Source organism: Atractosteus spatula, chromosome 5 (genome assembly GCF_055471065.1).
Source record: "Atractosteus spatula isolate fAtrSpa1 chromosome 5, fAtrSpa1.hap1, whole genome shotgun sequence".
Lineage (NCBI taxonomy): Eukaryota > Metazoa > Chordata > Actinopteri > Semionotiformes > Lepisosteidae > Atractosteus > Atractosteus spatula.
In genome coordinates this window covers 10,790,382-10,814,091 of record NC_142710.1, presented here as the reverse complement: position 1 = coordinate 10,814,091, position 23,710 = coordinate 10,790,382, and the positions used below count along the sequence as shown (strand labels likewise).

The following is a 23,710-nucleotide window of genomic DNA, read 5'->3' as shown; positions in this document are numbered from 1 at the left end:
ATCCTGTCTCACTCGAACCCTGTCCCTGTCTCTCTCTCTCTCCCAGAGTGCTGTCTGTGAAGAGCCAGTATAGACACACTCCACACTAATCCTGTCTCACTCGAACCCTGTCCCTGTCTCTCTCTCTCTCCCAGAGTGCTGTCTGTGAAGAGCCAGTATAGACACACTCCACACTAATCCTGTCTCACTCGAACCCTGTCCCTGTCTCTCTCTCCCAGAGTGCTGTCTGTGAAGCACCAGTATAGACACACTCCACACTAATCCTGTCTCACTCGAACCCTGTCCCTGTCTCTCTCTCCCAGAGTGCTGTCTGTGAAGAGCCAGTATAGACACACTCCACACTAATCCTGTCTCACTCGAACCCTGTCTCTCTCTCTCTCCCAGAGTGCTGTCTGTGAAGAGCCAGTATAGACACACTCCACACTAATCCTGTCTCACTCGAACCCTGTCCCTGTCTCTCTCTCCCAGAGTGCTGTCTGTGAAGAGCCAGTATAGACACACTCCACACTAATCCTGTCTCACTCGAACCCTGTCCCTGTCTCTCTCTCCCAGAGTGCTGTCTGTGAAGAGCCAGTATAGACACACTCCACACTAATCCTGTCTCACTCGAACCCTGTCCCTGTCTCTCTCTCCCAGAGTGCTGTCTGTGAAGAGCCAGTATAGACACACTCCACACTAATCCTGTCTCACTCGAACCCTGTCCCTGTCTCTCTCTCTCTCCCAGAGTGCTGTCTGTGAAGAGCCAGTATAGACACACTCCACACTAATGCTCTCTCACTCGAACCCTGTCTCTCTCTCTCTCCCAGAGTGCTGTCTGTGAAGAGCCAGTATAGACACACTCCACACTAATCCTGTCTCACTCGAACCCTGTCCCTGTCTCTCTCCCCCAGAGTGCTGTCTGTGAAGAGCCAGTATAGACACACTCCACACTAATCCTGTCTCACTCGAACCCTGTCCCTGTCTCTCTCTCTCTCCCAGAGTGCTGTCTGTGAAGAGCCAGTATAGACACACTCCACACTAATCCTGTCTCACTCGAACCCTGTCCCTGTCCCCCCCAGAGTGATGTCTGTGAAGAAACCCAGGATGGAGGCTCAGGAGGCTGTTAGCGACTCCATCATCCGGATCCCTCCCCACCACTACATCCACGTGCTGGACCAGAACAGCAACATCGCCCGGGTCGAGACCGGGCCCAAGACCTACATCCGGCAGGACAATGAGAGGTCAGTGTGACCCCAAAACACACAATACTGAATTTCACACTCACCCCAAAACACACAATACTGCCGCCCTGAATTTCACCCCCACCCCAAAATACACAATACTGCCCCCCTGAATTTCACCCCCACCCCAAAATACACAATACTGCCCCCCTGAATTTCACCCCAAAATACACAATACTGCCCCCCTGAATTTCACCCCCACCCCAAAATACACAATACTGCCCCCCTGAATTTCACCCCAAAATACACAATACTGCCCCCCTGAATTTCACCCCCACCCCAAAATACACAATACTGCCCCCCTGAATTTCACCCCCACCCCAAAATACACAGTCCTGCCCCCCTGAATTTCATCCCCACCCCAAAATACACAATACTGGCCCCCTGAATTTCACCCCCACCCCAAAATACACAATACTGCCCCCCTGAATTTCATCCCCACCCCAAAATACACAATACTGCCCCCCTGAATTTCACCCCAAAATACACAATACTGCCCCCCTGAATTTCACCCCAAAATACACAGTCCTGCCCCCCTGAATTTCATCCCCACCCCAAAATACACAGTCCTGCCCCTCCTGAATTTCATCCCCACCCCAAAATACACAATCCTGCCCCCCTGAATTTCACCCCCACCCCAAAATACACAATACTGCCCCCCTGAATTTCACCCCAAAATACACAATACTGCCCCCCTGAATTTCACCCCAAAATACACAATACTGCCCCCCTGAAAATCTGTATGAACCTGTCTCTCTCTCTCTCAGTATGAACCTGTCTCTCTCTCTCAGTGTGTCTGTACGGACCGGTCTCTCTCTCTCTCAGTATGAACCTGTCTCTCTCTCTCAGTGTGTCTGTATGGACCTGTCTCTCTCTCTCAGTATTGTTGTGGGAAATCCCTCCTCCAGGGAGCAGGACGCAGTCTCTGTGGACTCAGTTGTTTTATTGAGCTCAATAATGACATCAGCGCGCGTGGGGTCTGCACGACCGACAGACAGACAGCCTGACCGCAGGGTTTCCAGCTCTTACACACAGGACGATCTCAGGAAGAGGTTTTTTCTCACAGCTTCGTGGTATTCGTGTTGCCCTTTGATATGTAGCATGAGATGACCGGTTGGTCCTGTCCCAAGTCCTGTCCTTTGATCTGTAGCTGTAATTGTTGGAGCTGCTTAAGAGATGTTAAAACAGCCGACATATTAAACAGTGCGCCTGAACCAACACTGTAGTGTTGAATACAGATAAATTATATATAGATTTTCCATCAATAATACATATAAGTGTTTTCCTACTTCAGTATGAACCTGACTCTCTCTCTCAGTGTGCCTGTATGGACCTGTCTCTCCCTCTGTCTCAGTGTGTCAGTACGGACCGGGCTCTCTCTCAGTGTGTCTGTACGGACCTGTCTCTCCCTCTGTCTCAGTGTGTCTGTACGGACCTGTCTCACCCTCTCTCTCAGTGTGTCTGTACGGACCGGGCTCTCTCTCTCTCTCAGTGTGTCTGTACGGACCTGTCTCTCTCTCTCAGTGTGTCTGTACGGACCTGTCTCTCCCTCTGTCTCAGTGTGTCTGTACGGACCTGTCTCTCCCTCTGTCTCAGTGTGTCTGTACGGACCTGTCTCTCCCTCTGTCTCAGTGTGTCTGTACGGACCGGGCTCTCTCTCTCTCAGTGTGTCAGTACGGACCTGTCTCTCCCTCTCTCTCAGTGTGTCTGTACGGACCTGTCTCTCCCTCTGTCTCAGTGTGTCTGTACGGACCTGTCTCTCCCTCTGTCTCAGTGTGTCTGTACGGACCTGTCTCTCCCTCTCTCTCAGTGTGTCAGTACGGACCGGGCTCTCTCTCTCTCAGTGTGTCTGTACGGACCGGTCTCTCTCTCTCAGTGTGTCTGTACGGACCTGTCTCTCCCTCTGTCTCAGTGTGTCTGTACGGACCGGGCTCTCTCTCTCAGTGTGTCTGTACGGACCTGTCTCTCCCTCTGTCTCAGTGTGTCTGTACGGACCGGGCTCTCTCTCTCTCAGTGTGTCTGTACGGACCTGTCTCTCCCTCTCTCTCAGTGTGTCTGTATGGACCTGTCTCTCCCTCTGTCTCAGTGTGTCTGTACGGACCTGTCTCTCCCTCTGTCTCAGTGTGTCTGTACGGACCTGTCTCTCTCTCTCAGTGTGTCTGTACGGACCTGTCTCTCCCTCTCTCTCAGTGTGTCTGTATGGACCTGTCTCTCCCTCTGTCTCAGTGTGTCTGTACGGACCGGGCTCTCTCTCTCTCAGTGTGTCTGTACGGACCTGTCTCTCTCTCTCAGTGTGTCTGTACGGACCGGGCTCTCTCTCTCTCAGTGTGTCTGTACGGACCTGTCTCTCCCTCTGTCTCAGTGTGTCTGTACGGACCGGGCTCTCTCTCTCTCAGTGTGTCTGTACGGACCGGTCTCTCTCTCTCTGTCTCAGTGTGTCTGTACGGACCGGTCTCTCTCTCTCTGTCTCAGTGTGTCTGTACGGACCTGTCTCTCTCTCTGTCTCAGTGTGTCTGTACGGACCGGGCTCTCTCTCTCTCAGTGTGTCTGTACGGACCGGGCTCTCTCTCTCTCAGTGTGTCTGTACGGACCTGTCTCTCCCTCTGTCTCAGTGTGTCTGTACGGACCGGGCTCTCTCTCTCTCAGTGTGTCTGTACGGACCGGTCTCTCTCTCTCTGTCTCAGTGTGTCTGTACGGACCTGTCTCTCCCTCTGTCTCAGTGTGTCTGTACGGACCGGGCTCTCTCTCTCTCAGTGTGTCTGTACGGACCGGGCTCTCTCTGTCTCAGTGTGTCTGTACGGACCGGGCTCTCTCTCTCTCAGTGTGTCTGTACGGACCTGTCTCTCCCTCTGTCTCAGTGTGTCTGTACGGACCTGTCTCTCCCTCTGTCTCAGTGTGTCTGTACGGACCGGGCTCTCTCTCTCTCAGTGTGTCTGTACGGACCTGTCTCTCTCTCTGTCTCAGTGTGTCTGTACGGACCTGTCTCTCTCTCTGTCTCAGTGTGTCTGTACGGACCTGTCTCACCCTCTGTCTCAGTGTGCCTGTACGGACCGGGCTCTCTCTCTCTCAGTGTGTCTGTACGGACCTGTCTCTCCCTCTCTCTCAGTGTGTCTGTATGGACCTGTCTCTCCCTCTGTCTCAGTGTGTCTGTACGGACCGGGCTCTCTCTCTCTCAGTGTGTCTGTACGGACCGGGCTCTCTCTCTCTCAGTGTGTCTGTACGGACCTGTCTCTCTCTCTCAGTGTGTCTGTACGGACCGGGCTCTCTCTCTCTGTGTGTCTGTACGGACCTGTCTCTCCCTCTGTCTCAGTGTGTCTGTACGGACCTGTCTCTCTCTCTGTCTCAGTGTGTCTGTACGGACCTGTCTCACCCTCTGTCTCAGTGTGCCTGTACGGACCTGTCTCTCTGTCTCAGGGTTCTGTTTGCCCCGGTCCGCATGATCGTGGTCCCGCCCCGCCACTACTGCGTCATCCTGAACCCCGTCGCCCGCGACGACGACGGCGACGTGCTGTTCGACCCGCCGGGCCAGGCCAAGCTTCGCCATGCCGACCTGGAGATCCGACTGAGCCAGGAGCCCTTCCCTCTTTATCCCGGAGAGGAGCTGGAGCAGGTGCGTCTGTACGGACCCGTCTGTCTCTCTGTGCGTCTGTACAGACCCGTCTGTCTCTCTGTGCGTCTGTACGGACCCGTCTCTCTCTCAGTGTAGTGTTAATGTACTGGAGTGTCCAGTCAGTGTGTGTGTGTATTAACCCCTCTCTCTCTCAGTGCAGTGTTAATGTACTGCAGTGTCCAGTCAGTGTGTCTGTATTAACCCCTCTCTCTCTCTCAGTGCAGTGTTCATGTACTGGAGTGTCCAGTCAGTGTCTGTATTAACCCCTCTCTCTCTCTCAGTGCAGTGTTCATGTACTGGAGTGTCCAGTCAGTGTGTGTCTGTATGAACCCCACTCTCTCTCAGTGCAGTGTTAATGTACTGGAGTGTCCAGTCAGTGTGTGTGTATTAACCCCTCTCTCTCTCAGTGCAGTGTTAATGTACTGGAGTGTCCAGTCAGTGTGTCTGTATTAACCCCTCTCTCTCTCAGTGCAGTGTTAATGTACTGGAGTGTCCAGTCAGTGTGTCTGTATTAACCCCTCTCTCTCTCAGTGCAGTGTTAATGTACTGGAGTGTCCAGTCAGTGTGTCTGTATTAACCCCTCTCTCTCTCAGTGCAGTGTTAGTGTACTGGAGTGTCCAGTCAGTGTGTGTGTATTAACCCCTCTCTCTCTCTCAGTGTAGTGTTAATGTACTGCAGTGTCCAGTCAGTGTGTCTGTATTAACCCCTCTCTCTCTCTCAGGGCAGTGTTCATGTACTGGAGTGTCCAGTCAGTGTGTGTGTATTAACCCCTCTCTCTCTCTCAGTGCAGTGTTAATGTACTGGAGTGTCCAGTCAGTGTGTGTGTATTAACCCCTCTCTCTCTCAGTGCAGTGTTAACGTACTGGAGTGTCCAGTCAGTGTGTGTGTATTAACCCCTCTCTCTCTCAGTGCAGTGTTAATGTACTGGAGTGTCCAGTCAGTGTGTGTGTATGAACCCCTCTCTCTCAGTGTGTGCTAACCTGTCTCTCTCTCTCAGGATGTGACTGCTCTCCAGATTGTGCTCCCGGACTCTGCTCTGCGTCTGCAGGCTCTGCTGGACTTCGAGGATGTGGGGGGGGTGAAGAGGATTGCAGGAGATGAGTGGCTGTTTGAAGGGCCCGGTCAGTGTGTGTTGTGTGTTGTGTGTTGTGTGTTGTGTGTTGTGTGTTGTGTGAGGGAAGATGTGTGTGGAGTTGAGAGTTGCCAGGGTTGGGTTTGTTGTGTGACAGTTGTCTTGTTGTGTGGTGTTGTATTATGGTTGTGTTGTTGTTGTCTGAGCTCAGTGAAGCCTTCCAGTGTGCTTTGATTTCAGTGAGACCTGCAGGTTGTGTGACGGTTGTGTTGTTGTCCTGTGTCTCAGTGAAAGCTGCAGGTTGTGTTGTGTGATGGTTGTGTTGTTGTCCTGTGAGCTCAATGAGAGCTGCAGGTTGTGTTGTTATTGTCCTGTGCCCTCAATGAGAGCTGCAGGTTGTGTTCTGTGATGGTTGTGTTGTTATTGTCCTGTGCCCTCAATGAGCGCTGCAGGTTGTGTTGTGTGATGGTTGTGTTGTTATTGTCCTGTGCCTTCAATGTGAGCTGCAGGTGGTGTTGTGTGGCGGTTGTGTTGTGTTATTGTCCTGTGAGCTCAATGAGAGCTGCGGGTTGTGTTGTGTGACGGTTGTGTTGTGTTGTTGTTGTCCTGTGCCCTTAATGAGCGCTGCAGGTTGTGTTGTGTGACGGTTGTGTTGTGTTGTTGTTGTCCTGTGAGCTCAATGAGAGCTGCGGGTTGTGTTGTGTTGTTGTTGTCCTGTGCCCTTTATGAGCGCTATAGGTTGTGTTGTGTGATGGTTGTGTTGTGTTGTTGTTGTCCTGTGAGCTCAATGAGAGCTGCGGGTTGTGTTGTGTGACGGTTGTGTTGTGTTGTTGTTGTCTTGTGCCCTTAATGAGAGCTGCAGGTTGTGTTGTGTGACGGTTGTGTTGTTGGCGTGTTGTGCCCTTAATGAGCGCTGCAGGTTGTGTTGTGTGATGGTTGTGTTGTGTTGTTGTTGTCCTGTGAGCTCAATGAGAGCTGACGGTTGTGTTGTGTTGTTGTTGTCTTGTGCCCTTAATGAGAGCTGCAGGTTGTGTTGTGTGACGGTTGTGTTGTGTTGTTGGCGTGTTGTGCGACAGGCACCTACATCCCCAGGAAGGAGGTGGAGGTGTTGGAGACGGTCAGGGCCACGGTCATCCAGCACAACCAGGCCATCCGGCTGCGCGCTCGCAAGGAGGGGCGAGACCGCAGCGGTGTGCAGAGAGTGACCGGTGAGTGACCAGGGTGACCCGAGAGTGACCGGTGAATGACTGGACCACTGAGTGACCGGTGAGTGACTGGACCGGTGAGTGACCACTGAGTGACCGGTGAATGACTGGACCACTGAGTGACCACTGAGTGACCAGTGAGTGACTGGACCGGTGAGTGACCACTGAGTGACCACTGAGTGACCACTGAGTGACCGGACCAGAGTGACCAGTGAGTGACCAGTGAGTGACCGGACAGGCGAGTGACCGACCCACCAGCCCACCAGCCTGGCGCTGACCAGCCTGACTGACCCCTCTGTCCACAGGGGAGGAGTGGCTCGTGCGCAAGGTGGGGGCCTACCTGCCTGGAGTCCACGAGGAGGTCATGGACATCGTCAACGCCTTCGTCCTGACAGACAAGGTACAGGACAGTGTGTGTATGAACCCCCCCTCTCAGTGCAGTGTTAATGTACTGGAGTGTCCAGTCAGTGTGTGTGTATTAACCCCTCTCTCTCTCAGTGCAGTGTTAATGTACTGGAGTGTCCAGTCAGTGTGTCTGTATTAACCCCTCTCTCTCTCAGTGCAGTGTTAATGTACTGGAGTGTCCAGTCAGTGTGTGTGTATTAACCCCTCTCTCTCAGTGCAGTGTTAATGTACTGGAGTGTCCAGTCAGTGTGTGTGTATTAACCCCCCTCTCTCTCAGTGCAGTGTTAATGTACTGGAGTGTCCAGTCAGTGTGTGTGTATTAACCCCTCTCTCTCTCAGTGCAGTGTTAATGTACTGGAGTGTCCAGTCAGTGTGTGTGTATTAACCCCTCTCTCTCAGTGCAGTGTTAATGTACTGGAGTGTCCAGTCAGTGTGTCTGTATTGACCCCTCTCTCTCAGTGCAGTGTTCATGTACTGGAGTGTCCAGTCAGTGTGTCTGTATTAACCCCTCTCTCTCTCAGTGCAGTGTTAATGTACTGGAGTGTCCAGTCAGTGTGTCTGTATTAACCCCTCTCTCTCTCAGTGCAGTGTTCATGTACTGGAGTGTCCAGTCAGTGTGTCTGTATTAACCCCTCTCTCTCTCAGTGCAGTGTTCATGTACTGGAGTGTCCAGTCAGTGTGTGTGTATGAACCCCTCTCTCTCTCTCAGTGCAGTGTTAATGTACTGGAGTGTCCAGTCAGTGTGTGTGTATTAACCCCTCTCTCTCTCTCTCAGTGCAGTGTTAATGTACTGGAGTGTCCAGTCTGTGTGTGTGTATTAACCCCTCTCTCTCTCTGTCAGAAAGCGCTCCATGTCCGAGCTCTGAGGCCCTTCAGGGACAGCCGGGGTCACGACCGCCGGACCGGGGAGGAGTGGCTGATCACGCTGGCGGACTGTGAGGCCCACATCCCAGAGGTCAGCGAGGAGGTCGTGGGGGTCGTCGACGTCACCACGCTCAGCAGCCGCCAGTACTGCGTTGTGCTCGACCCCGTGGGGGCTGATGGGAAGCCGCAGCTGGGCCAGAAACGGGTCGTCAAGGTCAGTGTCTGTCTCTGCCTGACCCTCACCCTGACCCCCCTCTCCGTCTCTCTGTCTCTCTCACTATCTCTCTGTCTCTGTCTCTCGGTGCCGTGTGAACTGGGTCTATTCACCTGTCTCTGTCTCTGTCTCTGGGTGCCGTGTGTACTGGGTCTCTGTCTCTGTCTCTGTCTCTGTCTCTCGGTGCCGTGTGAACTGGGTGTATTCACCTGTCTCTCTCTCAGGGGGAGAAGTCCTTCTTCCTCCAGCCTGGAGAGCTCCTGGAACAGGGGATTCAGGATGTCTATGTCCTGTCGGAAGAGGAGGGTCTGGTGCTGAAGGCTGTGGAGGCCTTCATGGACACAGAGGCGGTGAGACAGGGGGAGGCGATGACAGGGACACAGAGGGGTGAGACGGGGGGAGGTGATGTCCGGGACACAGAGGGGTGAGACGGGGGGAGGTGATGTCCGGGACACAGAGGGGTGAGACAGGGGGAGGTGATGTCGGGGACACACAGGGGTGAGACAGGGGGAGGGGTGAGACGGGGGGAGGTGATGTTGGGGACACAGAGGGGTGAGATGGGGGGAGGTGATGTCGGGGACACAGAGGGGTGAGACGGGGGGAGGGGTGAGACAGGGGGAGGTGATGTCGGGGACACAGAGGGGTGAGACGGGGGGAGGTGATGTTGGGGACACAGAGGGGTGAGACGGGGGGAGGTGATGTCGGGGACACAGAGGGGTGAGACAGGGGGAGGTGATGTCCGGGACACAGAGGGGTGAGACGGGGGGAGGTGATGTCGGGGACACAGAGGGGTGAGACGGGGGGAGGTGATGTCCGGGACACAGAGGGGTGAGACGGGGGGAGGTGATGTCGGGGACACAGAGGGGTGAGACGGGGGGAGGTGATGTCGGGGACACAGAGGGGTGAGACGGGGGGAGGTGATGTCCGGGACACAGAGGGGTGAGACGGGGGGAGGGGTGAGACAGGGGGAGGTGATGTCCGGGACACAGAGGGGTGAGACAGGGGGAGGTGATGACAGGGACACAGAGGGGTGAGACAGGGGGAGGTGATGACAGGGACACAGAGGGGTGAGACAGGGGGAGGTGATGTCAGGGACACAGAGAGGTGAGACGGGGAGGTGATGACAGGGACACAGAGGGGTGAGACAGGGGGAGGTGATGTCCGGGACACAGAGGGGTGAGACAGGGGGAGGTGATGACAGGGACACAGAGGGGTGAGACAGGGGGAGGTGATGACAGGGACACAGAGGGGTGAGACAGGGGGAGGTGATGTCAGGGACACAGAGGGGTGAGACAGGGGGAGGTGATGACAGGGACACAGAGGGGTGAGACAGGGGGAGGTGATGTCAGGGACACAGAGAGGTGAGACGGGGAGGTGATGACAGGGACACAGAGGGGTGAGACAGGGGGAGGTGATGTCCGGGACACAGAGGGGTGAGACAGGGGGAGGGGTGAGACAGGGGGAGGTGATGTCCGGTACAAAGAGGGGTGAGACAGGGGGAGGTGATGTCGGGGATACAGAGGGGTGAGACAGGTGGTGTCCTGTTCCTGGGCTCTGCTGGTGTCCGTTCTGGAGCGTGGTTCTGGTTCTGAGTTGTGACCCGTCTCTCTCTCTCAGCCGCAGGAACGGGAGGGGGAGGAGGAGGAGGAGGAGGAGCCACAGAGAGGCACGCTCCGTCGCCCCGGCGACCGCTGGATGCTCCGCGGGCCGCTGGAGTACGTGCCGCCCGTGGGGGTGGAGGTGTTGCTACGGCAACAGGCCATACCACTGGACGAGAACGAGGGGATCTACGTCCGGGACATCAAGACGGGGAAGGTGAGGAGAGGGCAGGGGGCTGTTCTCCTTCCCACAATCCCTTCCAGAGCCACAATGGCGGCCACACTGAGCGCCTAGCGCTCCCGTTACTACTATACCTCCCATTTATATAAGTGCAACTGCTGGAGCCACAATGGCGGCCGCATGAGTGCCCAGCGCTCCAGTTTCTACTGCAGCTTCCTTTTACACCAGTGCAACTGCTGGAGCCGCAATGGCAGCGGCCGTGAGTCCCGCCCTCTCCCCCTCACCCATGGCAGTGATTGGCCGGCCTCCCCCCGCAGGTCCGCGCTGTGATTGGCCGCACCTACATGCTGAACCAGGACGAGGAGCTGTGGGCGAAGGAGCTGCCCTCCAACGTGGAGGCCCTGCTGACCGCCGCCCGCGACCCCCTGGCCGAACGCTCGGACCGCCGGAACGAGGGGCCGCGGCCGACCCAGAGGGACAAGACGCGCGTCGTCTCCTACAGGGTGCCCCACAACGCCGCGGTGCAGGTGTACGACTACAGGGAGAAGAAGGCCAGGTAGAGTATCGGGGTCCCCCGGGGCTCCCCAGTTCCAGAGTGTGAGACAGTGTCTCTGCTGGGATCAGTGTGTGTGTTAAACTGAGTGTGAGACAGTGTCTCTGCTGGGATCAGTGTGTGTGTTAAACTGAGTGTGAGACAGTGTCTCTGCTGGGATCAGTGTGTGTGTTAAACTGAGTGTGAGACAGTGTGTCTGCTGGGATCAGTGTGTGTGTTAAACTGAGTGTGAGACAGCGTGTCTGCTGGGATCAGTGTGTGTGTTAAACTGAGTGTGAGACAGCGTGTCTCTGCTGGGATCAGTGTGTGTGTTAAACTGAGTGTGAGACAGTGTCTCTGCTGGGATCAGTGTGTGTGTTAAACTGAGTGTGAGACAGTGTCTCTGCTGGGATCAGTGTGTGTGTTAAACTGAGTGTGAGACAGTGTGTCTGCTGGGATCAGTGTGTGTGTTAAACTGAGTGTGAGACAACGTGTCTGCTGGGATCAGTGTGTGTGTTAAACTGAGTGTGAGACAGCGTGTCTCTGCTGGGATCAGTGTGTGTGTTAAACTGAGTGTGAGACAGTGTCTCTGCTGGGATCAGTGTGTGTGTTAAACTGAGTGTGAGACAGTGTCTCTGCTGGGATCAGTGTGTGTGTTAAACTGAGTGTGAGACAGTGTCTCTGCTGGGATCAGTGTGTGTGTTAAACTGAGTGTGAGACAGCGTGTCTCTGCTGGGATCAGTGCTGTGTGTTAAACTGAGTGTGAGACAGTGTCTCTGCTGGGATCAGTGTGTGTGTTAAACTGAGTGTGAGACAGCGTGTCTGCTGGGATCAGCGCTGTGTGTTAAACTGGACTGGACAGTGGAGTCGATCCGGGTTTTGGTCAGGCTGACTGGCCGGTCCCTGTGGGCAGCAGGACGGGTTCTGAAGTTCCTCTTTGTCTCTCCCAGGGTGGTGTTCGGGCCAGAGCTGGTCATGCTGGGCCCGGACGAGCAGTTCACGGTTCTGTCACTGTCCGGTGACAAGCCCAAACGCTCCAACGTCATCAAGGCCATCTGCCTGCTGCTGGGGCCGGACTTCTGCACCGACATCATCACCATCGAGACCGCGGACCACGCCCGGCTGCAGCTGCAGCTGTCCTACAACTGGTACTGACCGCTGACCGGACTGGACTGGACCGGACTGGACTGGACTGGACTGGACTTCTGCACCGACATCATCACCATCGAGACCGCGGACCACGCCCGGCTGCAGCTGCAGCTGTCCTACAACTGGTACTGACCGCTGACCGGACCGGACTGGACCGGACTGGACTGGACTTCTGCACTGACATCATCACTATCGAGACCGCGGACCACGCCCGGCTGCAGCTGCAGCTGTCCTACAACTGGTACTGACCGCTGACCGGACCCGACCGGACCCGACCAGACTGGACTGGATGGGACTGGACTGCTGCTGGTCAGCAGACTGGACCTGTGGAGAGCCAGACTGCAGATGACCAGGTTGGATACGGGTACTGGGCGAGCCTTGGTGGAGCACACTGGGCTGGACTGGTACCAGGACTGTTACTGGGGTAATAGCGGATTGGATTTGGACCGGTACTGGTACCGGTATTGGGGAGATATGGGCTGAGCTGGACTGGTAACAGTACTGGTACTGGTGAGAAATAGGCTGGGCCAGACTGGTACTGGTTTCGGTACTGGGGAGATATGGGCCAGACTGGTACCATAGACTGGTACCGTATTGGTACTGGGTAGATAGGGGCTGGGCCGGACTGGTATTGGTATGGGGAGATATGGGCCAGACTGGTACTGGTATCGGTACTGGGGAGATATGGGCCAGAGCGGTACCGGTATTGGTACTGGGTAGATATGGGCTGGGCTGGACTGGTATTTGCATGGGGAGATATGGGCTGGACTGGTACTGGTACCAGTACTGGGGAGATATGGGCCAAGCCGGACTGGTAGGGGGTCTGAGGAGGGCTGTCCTGGGGCAAGCACACCGCTGTCTCCACAGAGACGCGTCTCCATCTCTCCTTCTCCCATCACCCCCCAGGCACTTCGACATCAAGGACCCGAGCAACCCGGCGGAGGCGTCCCGCATCTTCTCCGTCCCTGACTTCATCGGCGACGCCTGCAAGGCCGTGGCCTCGAGAATCCGAGGAGCCGTGGCCTCTGTGCAGTTCGACGACTTCCACAAGGTCTGTGTTCATCTCTCTATGTGAGGAGTGTCTCTGGGGTCTGTATTAGGGTCTGTATTCATCTCTCTGTGTGAGGAGTGTCTCTGGGGTCTGTATTAGGGTCTGTGTTCATCTCTCTGTGTGAGGAGTGTCTCTGGGGTCTGTATTAGGGTCTGTGTTCATCTCTCTGTGTGAGGAGTGTCTCCGGGGTCTGTATTAGGGTCTGTGTTCATCTCTCTGTGTGAGGAGTGTCTCTGGGGTCTGTATTAGGGTCTGTGTTCATCTCTCTGTGTGAGGAGTGTCTCCGGGGTCTGTATTAGGGTCTGTATTGATCTCTCTGTGTGAGGAGTGTCTCTGGGGTCTGTATTAGGGTCTGTGTTCATCTCTCTGTGTGTGGAGTGTCTCTGGGGTCTGTATTAGGGCCTGTATTCATCTCTCTGTGTGAGGAGTGTCTCTGGGGTCTGTATTAGGGTCTGTGTTCATCTCCCTGTGTGAGGAGTGTCTCTGGGGTCTGTATTAGGGTCTGTGTTCATCTCTCTGTGTGAGGAGTGTCTCTGGGGTCTGTATTAGGGTCTGTGTTCATCTCTCTGTGTGTGGAGTGTCTCTGGGGTCTGTATTAGGGTCTGTGTTCATCTCTCTGTGTGAGGAGTGTCTCTGGGGTCTGTATTAGGGTCTGTATTGATCTCTCTGTGTGAGGAGTGTCTCTGGGGTCTGTATTAGGGTCTGTGTTCATCTCTCTGTGTGAGGAGTGTCTCTGGTGTCTGTATTCATCTCTCTGTGTGAGGAGTGTCTCTGGGGTCTGTATTAGGGTCTGTATTCATCTCTCTGTGTGAGGAGTGTCTCTGGGGTCTGTATTAGGGTCTGTATTGATCTCTCTGTGTGAGGAGTGTCTCTGGGGTCTGTATTAGGGTCTGTGTTCATCTCTCTGTGTGAGGAGTGTCTCTGGGGTCTGTATTCATCTCTCTGTGTGAGGAGTGTCTCCGGGGTCTGTATTAGGGTCTGTATTGATCTCTCTGTGTGAGGAGTGTCTCTGGGGTCTGTATTAGGGTCTGTGTTCATCTCTCTGTGTGAGGAGTGTCTCCGGGGTCTGTATTAGGGTCTGTATTGATCTCTCTGTGTGAGGAGTGTCTCTGGGGTCTGTATTAGGGTCTGTGTTCATCTCTCTGTGTGAGGAGTGTCTCTGGGGTCTGTATTAGGGTCTGTATTGATCTCTCTGTGTGAGGAGTGTCTCTGGGGTCTGTATTAGGGTCTGAATTCATCTCTCTGTGTGAGGAGTGTCTCTGGGGTCTGTGTTCATCTCTCTGTGTGAGGAGTGTCTCTGGGGTCTGTATTAGGGTCTGTATTCATCTCTCTGTGTGAGGAGTGTCTCTGGGGTCTGTATTAGGGTCTGTATTGATCTCTCTGTGTGAGGAGTGTCTCTGGGGTCTGTATTCATCTCTCTGTGTAAGGAGTGTCTCTGGGGTCTGTATTCATCTCTCTGTGTGAGGAGTGTCTCTGGGGTCTGTATTAGGGTCTGTATTCATCTCTCTGTGTCAGGAGTGTCTCTGGGGTCTGTATTAAGGTCTGTGTTCATCTCTCTGTGTGAGGAGTGTCTCTGGGGTCTGTATTCATCTCTCTGTGTGAGGAGTGTCTCTGGGCTCTGTATTAGGGTCTGTATTCATCTCTCTGTGTGAGGAGTGTCTAGGGTCTGTGTTCATCTCTCTGTGTGAGGAGTGTCTCTGAGGTCTGTATTAGGGTCTGTGTTCATCTCTCTGTGTGAGGAGTGTCTCTGGGGTCTGTATTAGGGTCTGTGTTCATCTCTCTGTGTGAGGAGTGTCTCTGAGGTCTGTATTAGGGTCTGTGTTCATCTCTCTGTGTGAGGAGTGTCTCTGGGGTCTGTATTCATCTCTCTGTGTGAGCTGTGTCTCTGGGGTCTGTATTAGGGTCTGTATTCATCTCTCTGTGTGAGGAGTGTCTCTGGGGTCTGTATTCATCTCTCTGTGTGAGGAGTGTCTCTGGGGTCTGTATTAGGGTCTGTATTCATCTCTCTGTGTGAGGAGTGTCTCTGGGGTCTGTATTAGGGTCTGTATTCATCTCTCTGTGTGAGGAGTGTCTCTGGGGTCTGTATTAGGGTCTGTGTTCATCTCTCTGTGTGAGGAGTGTCTCCGGGGTCTGTATTAGGGCCTGTGTTCATCTCTCTGTGTGAGGAGTGTCTCTGGTGTCTGTATTAGGGTCTGTATTCATCTCTCTGTGTGAGGAGTGTCTCTGGGGTCTGTATTAGGGCCTGTATTCATCTCTCTGTGTGAGGAGTGTCTCTGGTGTCTGTATTAGGGTCTGTATTCATCTCTCTGTGTGAGGAGTGTCTCCGGGGTCTGTATTAGGGTTTGTATTCATCTCTCTGTGTGAGGAGTGTCTCTGGGGTCTGTATTAGGGTCTGTATTCATCTCTCTGTGTGAGGAGTGTCTCTGGGGTCTGTATTCATCTCTCTGTGTGAGGAGTGTCTCTGGGGTCTGTATTAGGGTCTGTATTGATCTCTCTGTGTGAGGAGTGTCTCTGGGGTCTGTATTAGGGTCTGTATTCATCTCTCTGTTTGAGGAGTGTCTCTGGGGTCTGTGTTCATCTCTCTGTGTGAGGAGTGTCTCTGGGGTCTGTATTCATCTCTCTGTGTGAGGAGTGTCTCTGGGGTCTGTATTAGGGTCTGTATTGATCTCTCTGTGTGAGGAGTGTCTCTGGGGTCTGTATTAGGGTCTGTGTTCATCTCTCTGTGTGAGGAGTGTCTCTGGGGTCTGTATTAGGGTCTGTGTTCATCTCTCTGTGTGAGGAGTGTCTCTGGGGTCTGTATTCATCTCTCTGTGTGAGGAGTGTCTCTGGGGTCTGTATTAGGGTCTGTGTTCATCTCTCTGTGTGAGGAGTGTCTCTGGGGTCTGTATTAGGGCCTGTATTCATCTCTCTGTGTGAGGAGTGTCTCTGGGGTCTGTATTAGGGTCTGTGTTCATCTCTCTGTGTGAGGAGTGTCTCTGGGTCTGTATTAAGTTCTTTCTTCTCTTGTCTGTCTAGAACTCAATCCGCATCATCTGCTCGGCGGTGTTCGGGTTCGACGAGTCGATGAAGATCCGGTCCAGTCTGCGGTTCCCCCAGAACGGACTGGTCATCACCAGCGTGGACATCCAGTCGGTGGAGCCTGTGGACCAGAGGACCCGGGACGCCCTGCAGAAGAGCGTGCAGCTGGCCATCGAGATCACCACCAACTCGCAGGAGGCAGCCGCCCGGTACCTGTCTCTCTCTCTCTCTCTCTCTCTCCCTGCCTGCCTGTCTCTCTCTCTTAGTGAAGAGGCCAGCCCCTTTCTCTCTCAGCAACAAGGCCAGTTTCTCTCTCTCCCCCTGCCTGTCTCTCTCTCTCTGACAATCTCTCCCTCTCAATTCAATTTCAGTTCAATTCAAGGTGCTTTATTAGCATGACCGATGGGTACAATCAGTGTTGCCAAAGCAGATAAAAATAATAAAATGAACATGGAACAAAACAAAAAATAAAAGTAAAATAAAATCTACAGACATTTACAACAAACACATATCATAAAATATTTACATATACTGTAGACAGATGGAGCATTATTGAGAGACAGGCTCACTGTTCCTCAGGCTGGGACAGGAGATCACACACTGTATTATTATTATTGAGAGACAGGCTCACTGTCTATTCCTCAGGCTGGGACAGGAGATCACACACTGTGTTATTATTATTGGGAGACAGGCTCACTGTCTGTTCCTCAGGCTGGGACAGGAGATCACACACTGTGTTATTATTATTGGGAGACAGGCTCACTGTCTGTTCCTCAGGCTGGGACAGGAGATCACACACTGTATTATTATTATTGATAGACGGGCTCACTGTCTGTTCCTCAGGCTGGGACAGGAGGTCACACACTGTATTATTATTACTGAGAGACAGGCTCACTGTTCCTCAGGCTGGGACAGGAGGTCACACACTGTATTATTATTATTATTATTATTATTATTATTATTATTATTGAGAGACAGGCTCACTGTCTTTTCCTCAGGCTGGGACAGGAGATCACACACTGTATTATTATTATTGAGAGACAGGCTCACTGTCCTTTCCTCAGGCTGGGACAGGAGGTCACACACTGTATTATTATTACTGAGAGACAGGCTCACTGTTCCTCAGGCTGGGACAGGAGGTCACACACTGTATTATTATTATTATTATTGAGAGACAGGCTCACTGTCTTTTCCTCAGGCTGGGACAGGAGATCACACACTGTATTATTATTATTGAGAGACAGGCTCACTGTCTGTTCCTCAGGCTGGGACAGGAGATCACACACTGTATTATTATTATTGAGAGACGGGCTCACTGTCTGTTCCTCAGGCTGGGACAGGAGATCACACACTGTATTATTATTATTGAGAGACGGGCTCACTGTCTGTTCCTCAGGCTGGGACAGGAGATCACACACTGTATTATTATTATTGAGAGACGGGCTCACTGTCTGTTCCTCAGGCTGGGACAGGAGATCACACACTGTATTATTATTATTGAGAGACGGGCTCACTGTCTGTTCCTCAGGCTGGGACAGGAGATCACACACTGTATTATTATTGAGAGACAGGCTCACTGTCTGTTCCTCAGGCTGGGACAGGAGATCACACACTGTATTATTATAATTGAGAGACGGGCTCACTGTCTGTTCCTCAGGCTGGGACAGGAGATCACACACTGTATTATTATTATTGAGAGACAGGCTCACTGTCTGTTCCTCAGGCTGGGACAGGAGGTCACACACTGTATTATTATTATTGAGAGACAGGCTCACTGTCTGTTCCTCAGGCTGGGACAGGAGATCACACACTGTATTATTATTATTGAGAGACAGGCTCACTGTTCCTCAGGCTGGGACAGGAGATCACACACTGTATTATTATTATTGAGAGACAGGCTCACTGTTCCTCAGGCTGGGACAGGAGATCACACACTGTATTATTATTATTGAGAGACAGGCTCACTGTTCCTCAGGCTGGGACAGGAGATCACACACTGTATTATTATTATTGAGAGACAGGCTCACTGTCTGTTCCTCAGGCTGGGACAGGAGATCACACACTGTATTATTATTATTGGGAGACAGGCTCACTGTCTGTTCCTCAGGCTGGGACAGGAGATCACACACTGTATTATTATTATTGAGAGACAGGCTCACTGTTTGTTCCTCAGGCTGGGACAGGAGATCACACACTGTATTATTATTATTGAGAGACGGGCTCACTGTCTGTTCCTCAGGCTGGGACAGGAGATCACACACTGTATTATTATTATTGAGAGACGGGCTCACTGTCTGTTCCTCAGGCTGGGACAGGAGATCACACACTGTATTATTATTATTGAGAGACAGGCTCACTGTTCCTCAGGCTGGGACAGGAGATCACACACTGTATTATTATTATTGAGAGACAGGCTCACTGTCTGTTCCTCAGGCTGGGACAGGAGATCACACACTGTATTATTATTATTGAGAGACAGGCTCACTGTCTGTTCCTCAGGCTGGGACAGGAGATCACACACTGTATTATTATTATTGAGAGACAGGCTCACTGTTCCTCAGGCTGGGACAGGAGATCACACACTGTATTATTATTATTGAGAGACGGGCTCACTGTCTGTTCCTCAGGCTGGGACAGGAGATCACACACTGTATTATTATTATTGAGAGACAGGCTCACTGTCTGTTCCTCAGGCTGGGACAGGAGATCACACACTGTATTATTATTATTGAGAGACAGGCTCACTGTCTGTTCCTCAGGCTGGGACAGGAGATCACACACTGTATTATTATTATTGAGAGACAGGCTCACTGTCTGTTTCTCAGGCTGGGACAGGAGATCACACACTGTATTATTATTATTGAGAGACAGGCTCACTGTCTGTTCCTCAGGCTGGGACAGGAGATCACACACTGTATTATTATTATTGAGAGACGGGCTCACTGTCTGTTCCTCAGGCTGGGACAGGAGATCACACACTGTATTATTATTATTGAGAGACAGGCTCTCTGTCTGTTCCTCAGGCTGGGACAGGAGATCACACACTGTATTATTATTATTGAGAGACGGGCTCACTGTCTGTTCCTCAGGCTGGGACAGGAGATCACACACTGTATTATTATTATTGAGAGACAGACTCACTGTCTGTTCCTCAGGCTGGGACAGGAGATTACACACTGTATTATTATTATTGAGAGACAGGCTCACTGGTCCTCAGGCTGGGACAGGAGATCACACACTGTATTATTATAATTGAGAGACAGGCTCACTGTCTGTTCCTCAGGCTGGGACAGGAGATCACACACTGTATTATTATTATTGAGAGACAGGCTCACTGTTCCTCAGGCTGGGACAGGAGATCACACTCTGTATTATTATTATTGAGAGACAGGCTCACTGTCTGTTCCTCAGGCTGGGACAGGAGATCACACACTGTATTATTATTATTGAGAGACAGACTCACTGTCTGTTCCTCAGGCTGGGACAGGAGATCACACACTGTATTATTATTATTGAGAGACAGGCTCACTGTCTGTTCCTCAGGCTGGGACAGGAGATCACACACTGTATTATTATTACTGAGAGACAGGCTCACTGTTCCTCAGGCTGGGACAGGAGATCACACACTGTATTATTATTATTGAGAGACAGGCTCACTGTCTGTTCCTCAGGCTGGGACAGGAGATCACACACTGTATTATTATTATTGAGAGACAGGCTCACTGTCTGTTCCTCAGGCTGGGACAGGAGATCACACACTGTATTATTATTATTGAGAGACAGGCTCACTGTCTGTTCCTCAGGCTGGGACAGGAGATCACACACTGTATTATTATTATTGAGAGACAGGCTCACTGTCTGTTCCTCAGGCTGGGACAGGAGATCACACACTGTATTATTATTATTGAGAGACAGGCTCACTGTCTGTTCCTCAGGCTGGGACAGGAGATCACACACTGTATTATTATTATTGAGAGACAGGCTCACTGTCTGTTCCTCAGGCTGGGACAGGAGATCACACACTGTATTATTATTATTGAGAGACAGGCTCACTGTCTGTTCCTCAGGCTGGGACGGGAGATCACACACTGTATTATTATTATTGGGAGACAGGCTCACTGTTCCTCAGGCTGGGACAGGAGATCACACACTGTATTATTATTATTGAGAGACAGGCTCACTGTCTGTTCCTCAGGCTGGGACAGGAGATCACACACTGTATTATTATTATTGAGAGACAGGCTCACTGTCTGTTGCTCAGGCTGGGACAGGAGGTCACACACTGTATTATTATTATTGAGAGACAGGCTCACTGTTCCTCAGGCTGGGACAGGAGATCACACACTGTATTATTATTATTGAGAGACAGACTCACTGTCTGTTCCTCAGGCTGGGACAGGAGATCACACACTGTATTATTATTATTGAGAGACAGGCTCACTGTCTGTTCCTCAGGCTGGGACAGGAGATCACACACTGTATTATTATTATTGAGAGACAGGCTCACTGTCTGTTCCTCAGGCTGGGACAGGAGATCACACACTGTATTATTATTATTGAGAGACAGACTCACTGTTCCTCAGGCTGGGACAGGAGGTCACACACTGTATTATTATTATTGAGAGACAGGTTCACTGTTCCTCAGGCTGGGACAGGAGATCACACACTGTATTATTATTATTGAGAGACACGCTCACCGTCTGTTCCTCAGGCTGGGACAGGAGATCACACACTGTATTATTATTATTGAGAGACAGGCTCACTGTCTGTTCCTCAGGCTGGGACAGGAGATCACACACTGTATTATTATTATTGAGAGACAGGCTCACTGTTCCTCAGGCTGGGACAGGAGATCACACACTGTATTATTATTATTGAGAGACAGGCTCACTGTTCCTCAGGCTGGGACAGGAGATCACACACTGTATTATTATTATTGAGAGACAGGCTCACTGTCTGTTCCTCAGGCTGGGACAGGAGATCACGTACTGGGCTGCCAGTTCCCTCTCTCTCTCTGACAATCTCTCTCCCTCTCTCCCCCCCCTCCCGGTGGTCAGCCACGAGGCCGAGCGGCTGGAGCAGGAGGCCAAGGGGAGGCTGGAGAGGCAGCGGATCACGGACCAGGCGGAGGCAGAGAAGGCCCGCAGGGAGCTGCTGGAGCTGGAGGCGCTCAGGTCAGCCCACGCCAAACCCCCGCCCCCCCCCCCGCTCGGGCCCCGCCCCGCGCTGACGCCCGCCCCCTGCTCTCTGCCCCTCCAGCTCTGCGGTGGAGAGCACCGGCGCCGCCAAGGCTGAGGCCCAGTCCAAGGCCGAGGCAGCGAAGATTCAGGGAGAGGCAGCCGTCGCGGAGGCCAGACTGAGGGCCGAGGCTCAGCAGATCGAGGCGGTGAGGAGCCGCGCGTGTGTGTACGTGTGTCTGAGTGTGCGTGTGTGTGTACGTGTGTCTGAGTGTGCGTGTGTGTGTATGTGTGTCTGTGTGTGAGCTCGGGGCTCTGTGTGTGAGCTCGGGGCTCTGTGTGTGAGCTCGGGGCTCTGTGTTGCTGTCTGTGTGTGAGCTCGGGGCTCTGTGTGTGAGCTCGGGGCTCTGTGTTGCTGTCTGTGTGTGAACTAGGGGCTCTGTGTTGCTGTCTGTGTGTGAACACGATGGCTCTGTGTTGCTGTCTGTGTGTGTGAGTCTGTGTGTGAACTCGGGGCTCTGTGTTGCTGTCTGTGTGTGAACACGATGGCTCTGTGTTGCTGTCTGTGTGTGTGAGTCTGTGTGTGAACTCGGGGCTCTGTGTTGCTGTCTGTGTGTGAACACGATGGCTCTGTGTTGCTGTCTGTGTGTGAGCTCGGGGCTCTGTGTGTGAGCTCGGGGCTCTGTGTTGCTGTCTGTGTGTGAGCTCGGGGCTCTGTGTTGCTGTCTGTGTGTGAACTCGGGGCTCTGTGTTGCTGTCTGTGTGTGAACACGATGGCTCTGTGTTGCTGTCTGTATGTGTGAGTCTGTATGTGAACACGGGGCTCTGGGTTGCTGTCTGTGTGTGTGAGTCTGTGTGTGAACTCGGGGCTCTGTGTTGCTGTCTGTGTGTGAACTCGGGGCTCTGTGTTGCTGTGTGTGAACACGATGGCTCTGTGTTGCTGTCTGTGTGTAAGAGTCTATGTGTGAACACAGGGCTCTGTGTTGCTGTCTATGTGTGAACACAGGGCTCTGTGTTGCTGTCTGTGTGTGAACTCGGGGCTCTGTGTTGCTGTCTGTGTGTGAACTCGGGGCTCTGTGTTGCTGTCTGTGTGTGAACACGATGGCTCTGTGTTGCTGTCTGTGTGTGAACACGATGGCTCTGTGCTGCTGTCTGTGTGTGAACTCGGGGCTCTGTTGCTGTCTGTGTGTGAACTCGGGGCTCTGTTGCTGTCTGTGTGTGAACTCGGGGCTCTGTTGCTGTCTGTGTGTGAACTCGGGGCTCTGTTGCTGTCTGTGTGTGAACACGATGGCTCTGTGTGTGAGTCTGTGTGTAAGAGTGTGAACACAGGGCTCTGTGTAAGATGTGTGAACACAGGGCTCTGTGTTGCTGTCTGTGTGTGAACACGATGGCTCTGTGTTGCTGTCTGTGTGTAAGAGTCTATGTGTGAACACAGGGCTCTGTGTTGCTGTCTGTGTGTGAACACAATGGCTCTGTGCTGCTGTCTGTGTGTGAACACAATGGCTCTGTGCTGCTGTCTGTGTGTGAACACGATGGCTCTGTGCTGCTGTCTGTGTGTGAACACGGGGCTCTGTTGCTGTCTGTGTGTGAACTCGGGGCTCTGTTGCTGTCTGTGTGTGAACACGATGGCTCTGTGTGTGAGTCTGTGTGTGAGAGTCTATGTGTGAACATGGGGCTCTGTGTTACTCTCCGTGTGTGAGCTCGGGGCTCTGTGTTGCTGTCTGTGTGTGAGCTCGGGGCTCTGTGTTGCTGTCTGTGTGTGAGCTCGGGGCTGTGTTGCTGTCTGTGTGTGAGCTCGGGGCTCTGTGTTGCTGTCTGTGTGCAGGAGGCCGAGCTGGCCCGCCTGTCTAAGGCACGAGAGCAGGAGCTGGAGTACCAGCGCGAGATGAACAGGCTGGAGGTGGAGAAGCAGGAGAAGTTTGCCGCCATCGAGAGCCGGAAGTTCAAGGACATGATCGAGAGCATTGGAGCAGAGACCATCCGAGAGATCGCCAGAGCTGGACCCGAGCTTCAGGTACTGCGTCTGCAGAGCACTGACCCCTCTCTCTCTCAGTGCAGTGTTAATGTACTGGAGTGTCCAGTCTGTGTGTATTAACCCCTCTCTCTCTCAGTGCAGTGTTAATGTACTGGAGTGTCCAGTCAGTGTGTCTGTATTAACCCCTCTCTCTCTCAGTGCAGTGTTAATGTACTGGAGTGTCCAGTCAGTGTGTCTGTATGAACCCCTCTTTCTCTCAGTGCAGTGTTAATGTACTGGAGTGTCCAGTCAGTGTGTGTGTATTAACCCCTCTCTCTCTCAGTGTAGTGTTAATGTACTGGAGTGTCCAGTCAGTGTGTGTGTATTAACCCCTCTCTCTCTCAGTGCAGTGTTAATGTACTGGAGTGTCCAGTCAGTGTGTCTGTATTAACCCCTCTCT

General features: G+C 52.7%; 1 protein-coding gene across 1 annotated transcript in view; it reads left to right on the top strand.

The window, feature by feature from the left end:
- mvp (major vault protein) overlaps nucleotides 1-23,710 on the top strand; it is a 33,306-nt gene that overhangs the window by 8,782 nt on the left and 814 nt on the right. The window contains exons 2-16 of the mRNA XM_088915321.1: nucleotides 1,059-1,220; nucleotides 4,635-4,830; nucleotides 5,828-5,951; nucleotides 6,979-7,110; nucleotides 7,413-7,507; nucleotides 8,354-8,590; nucleotides 8,815-8,940; nucleotides 10,208-10,405; nucleotides 10,687-10,925; nucleotides 11,852-12,049; nucleotides 12,957-13,101; nucleotides 16,117-16,328; nucleotides 21,177-21,293; nucleotides 21,379-21,505; nucleotides 23,122-23,310. Coding sequence (XP_088771447.1) covers nucleotides 1,063-1,220; nucleotides 4,635-4,830; nucleotides 5,828-5,951; nucleotides 6,979-7,110; nucleotides 7,413-7,507; nucleotides 8,354-8,590; nucleotides 8,815-8,940; nucleotides 10,208-10,405; nucleotides 10,687-10,925; nucleotides 11,852-12,049; nucleotides 12,957-13,101; nucleotides 16,117-16,328; nucleotides 21,177-21,293; nucleotides 21,379-21,505; nucleotides 23,122-23,310 — 2,493 coding nt within the window. The 5' untranslated portion in view covers nucleotides 1,059-1,062. The remainder of the gene's footprint in view (nucleotides 1-1,058; nucleotides 1,221-4,634; nucleotides 4,831-5,827; nucleotides 5,952-6,978; nucleotides 7,111-7,412; nucleotides 7,508-8,353; nucleotides 8,591-8,814; nucleotides 8,941-10,207; nucleotides 10,406-10,686; nucleotides 10,926-11,851; nucleotides 12,050-12,956; nucleotides 13,102-16,116; nucleotides 16,329-21,176; nucleotides 21,294-21,378; nucleotides 21,506-23,121; nucleotides 23,311-23,710) is intronic.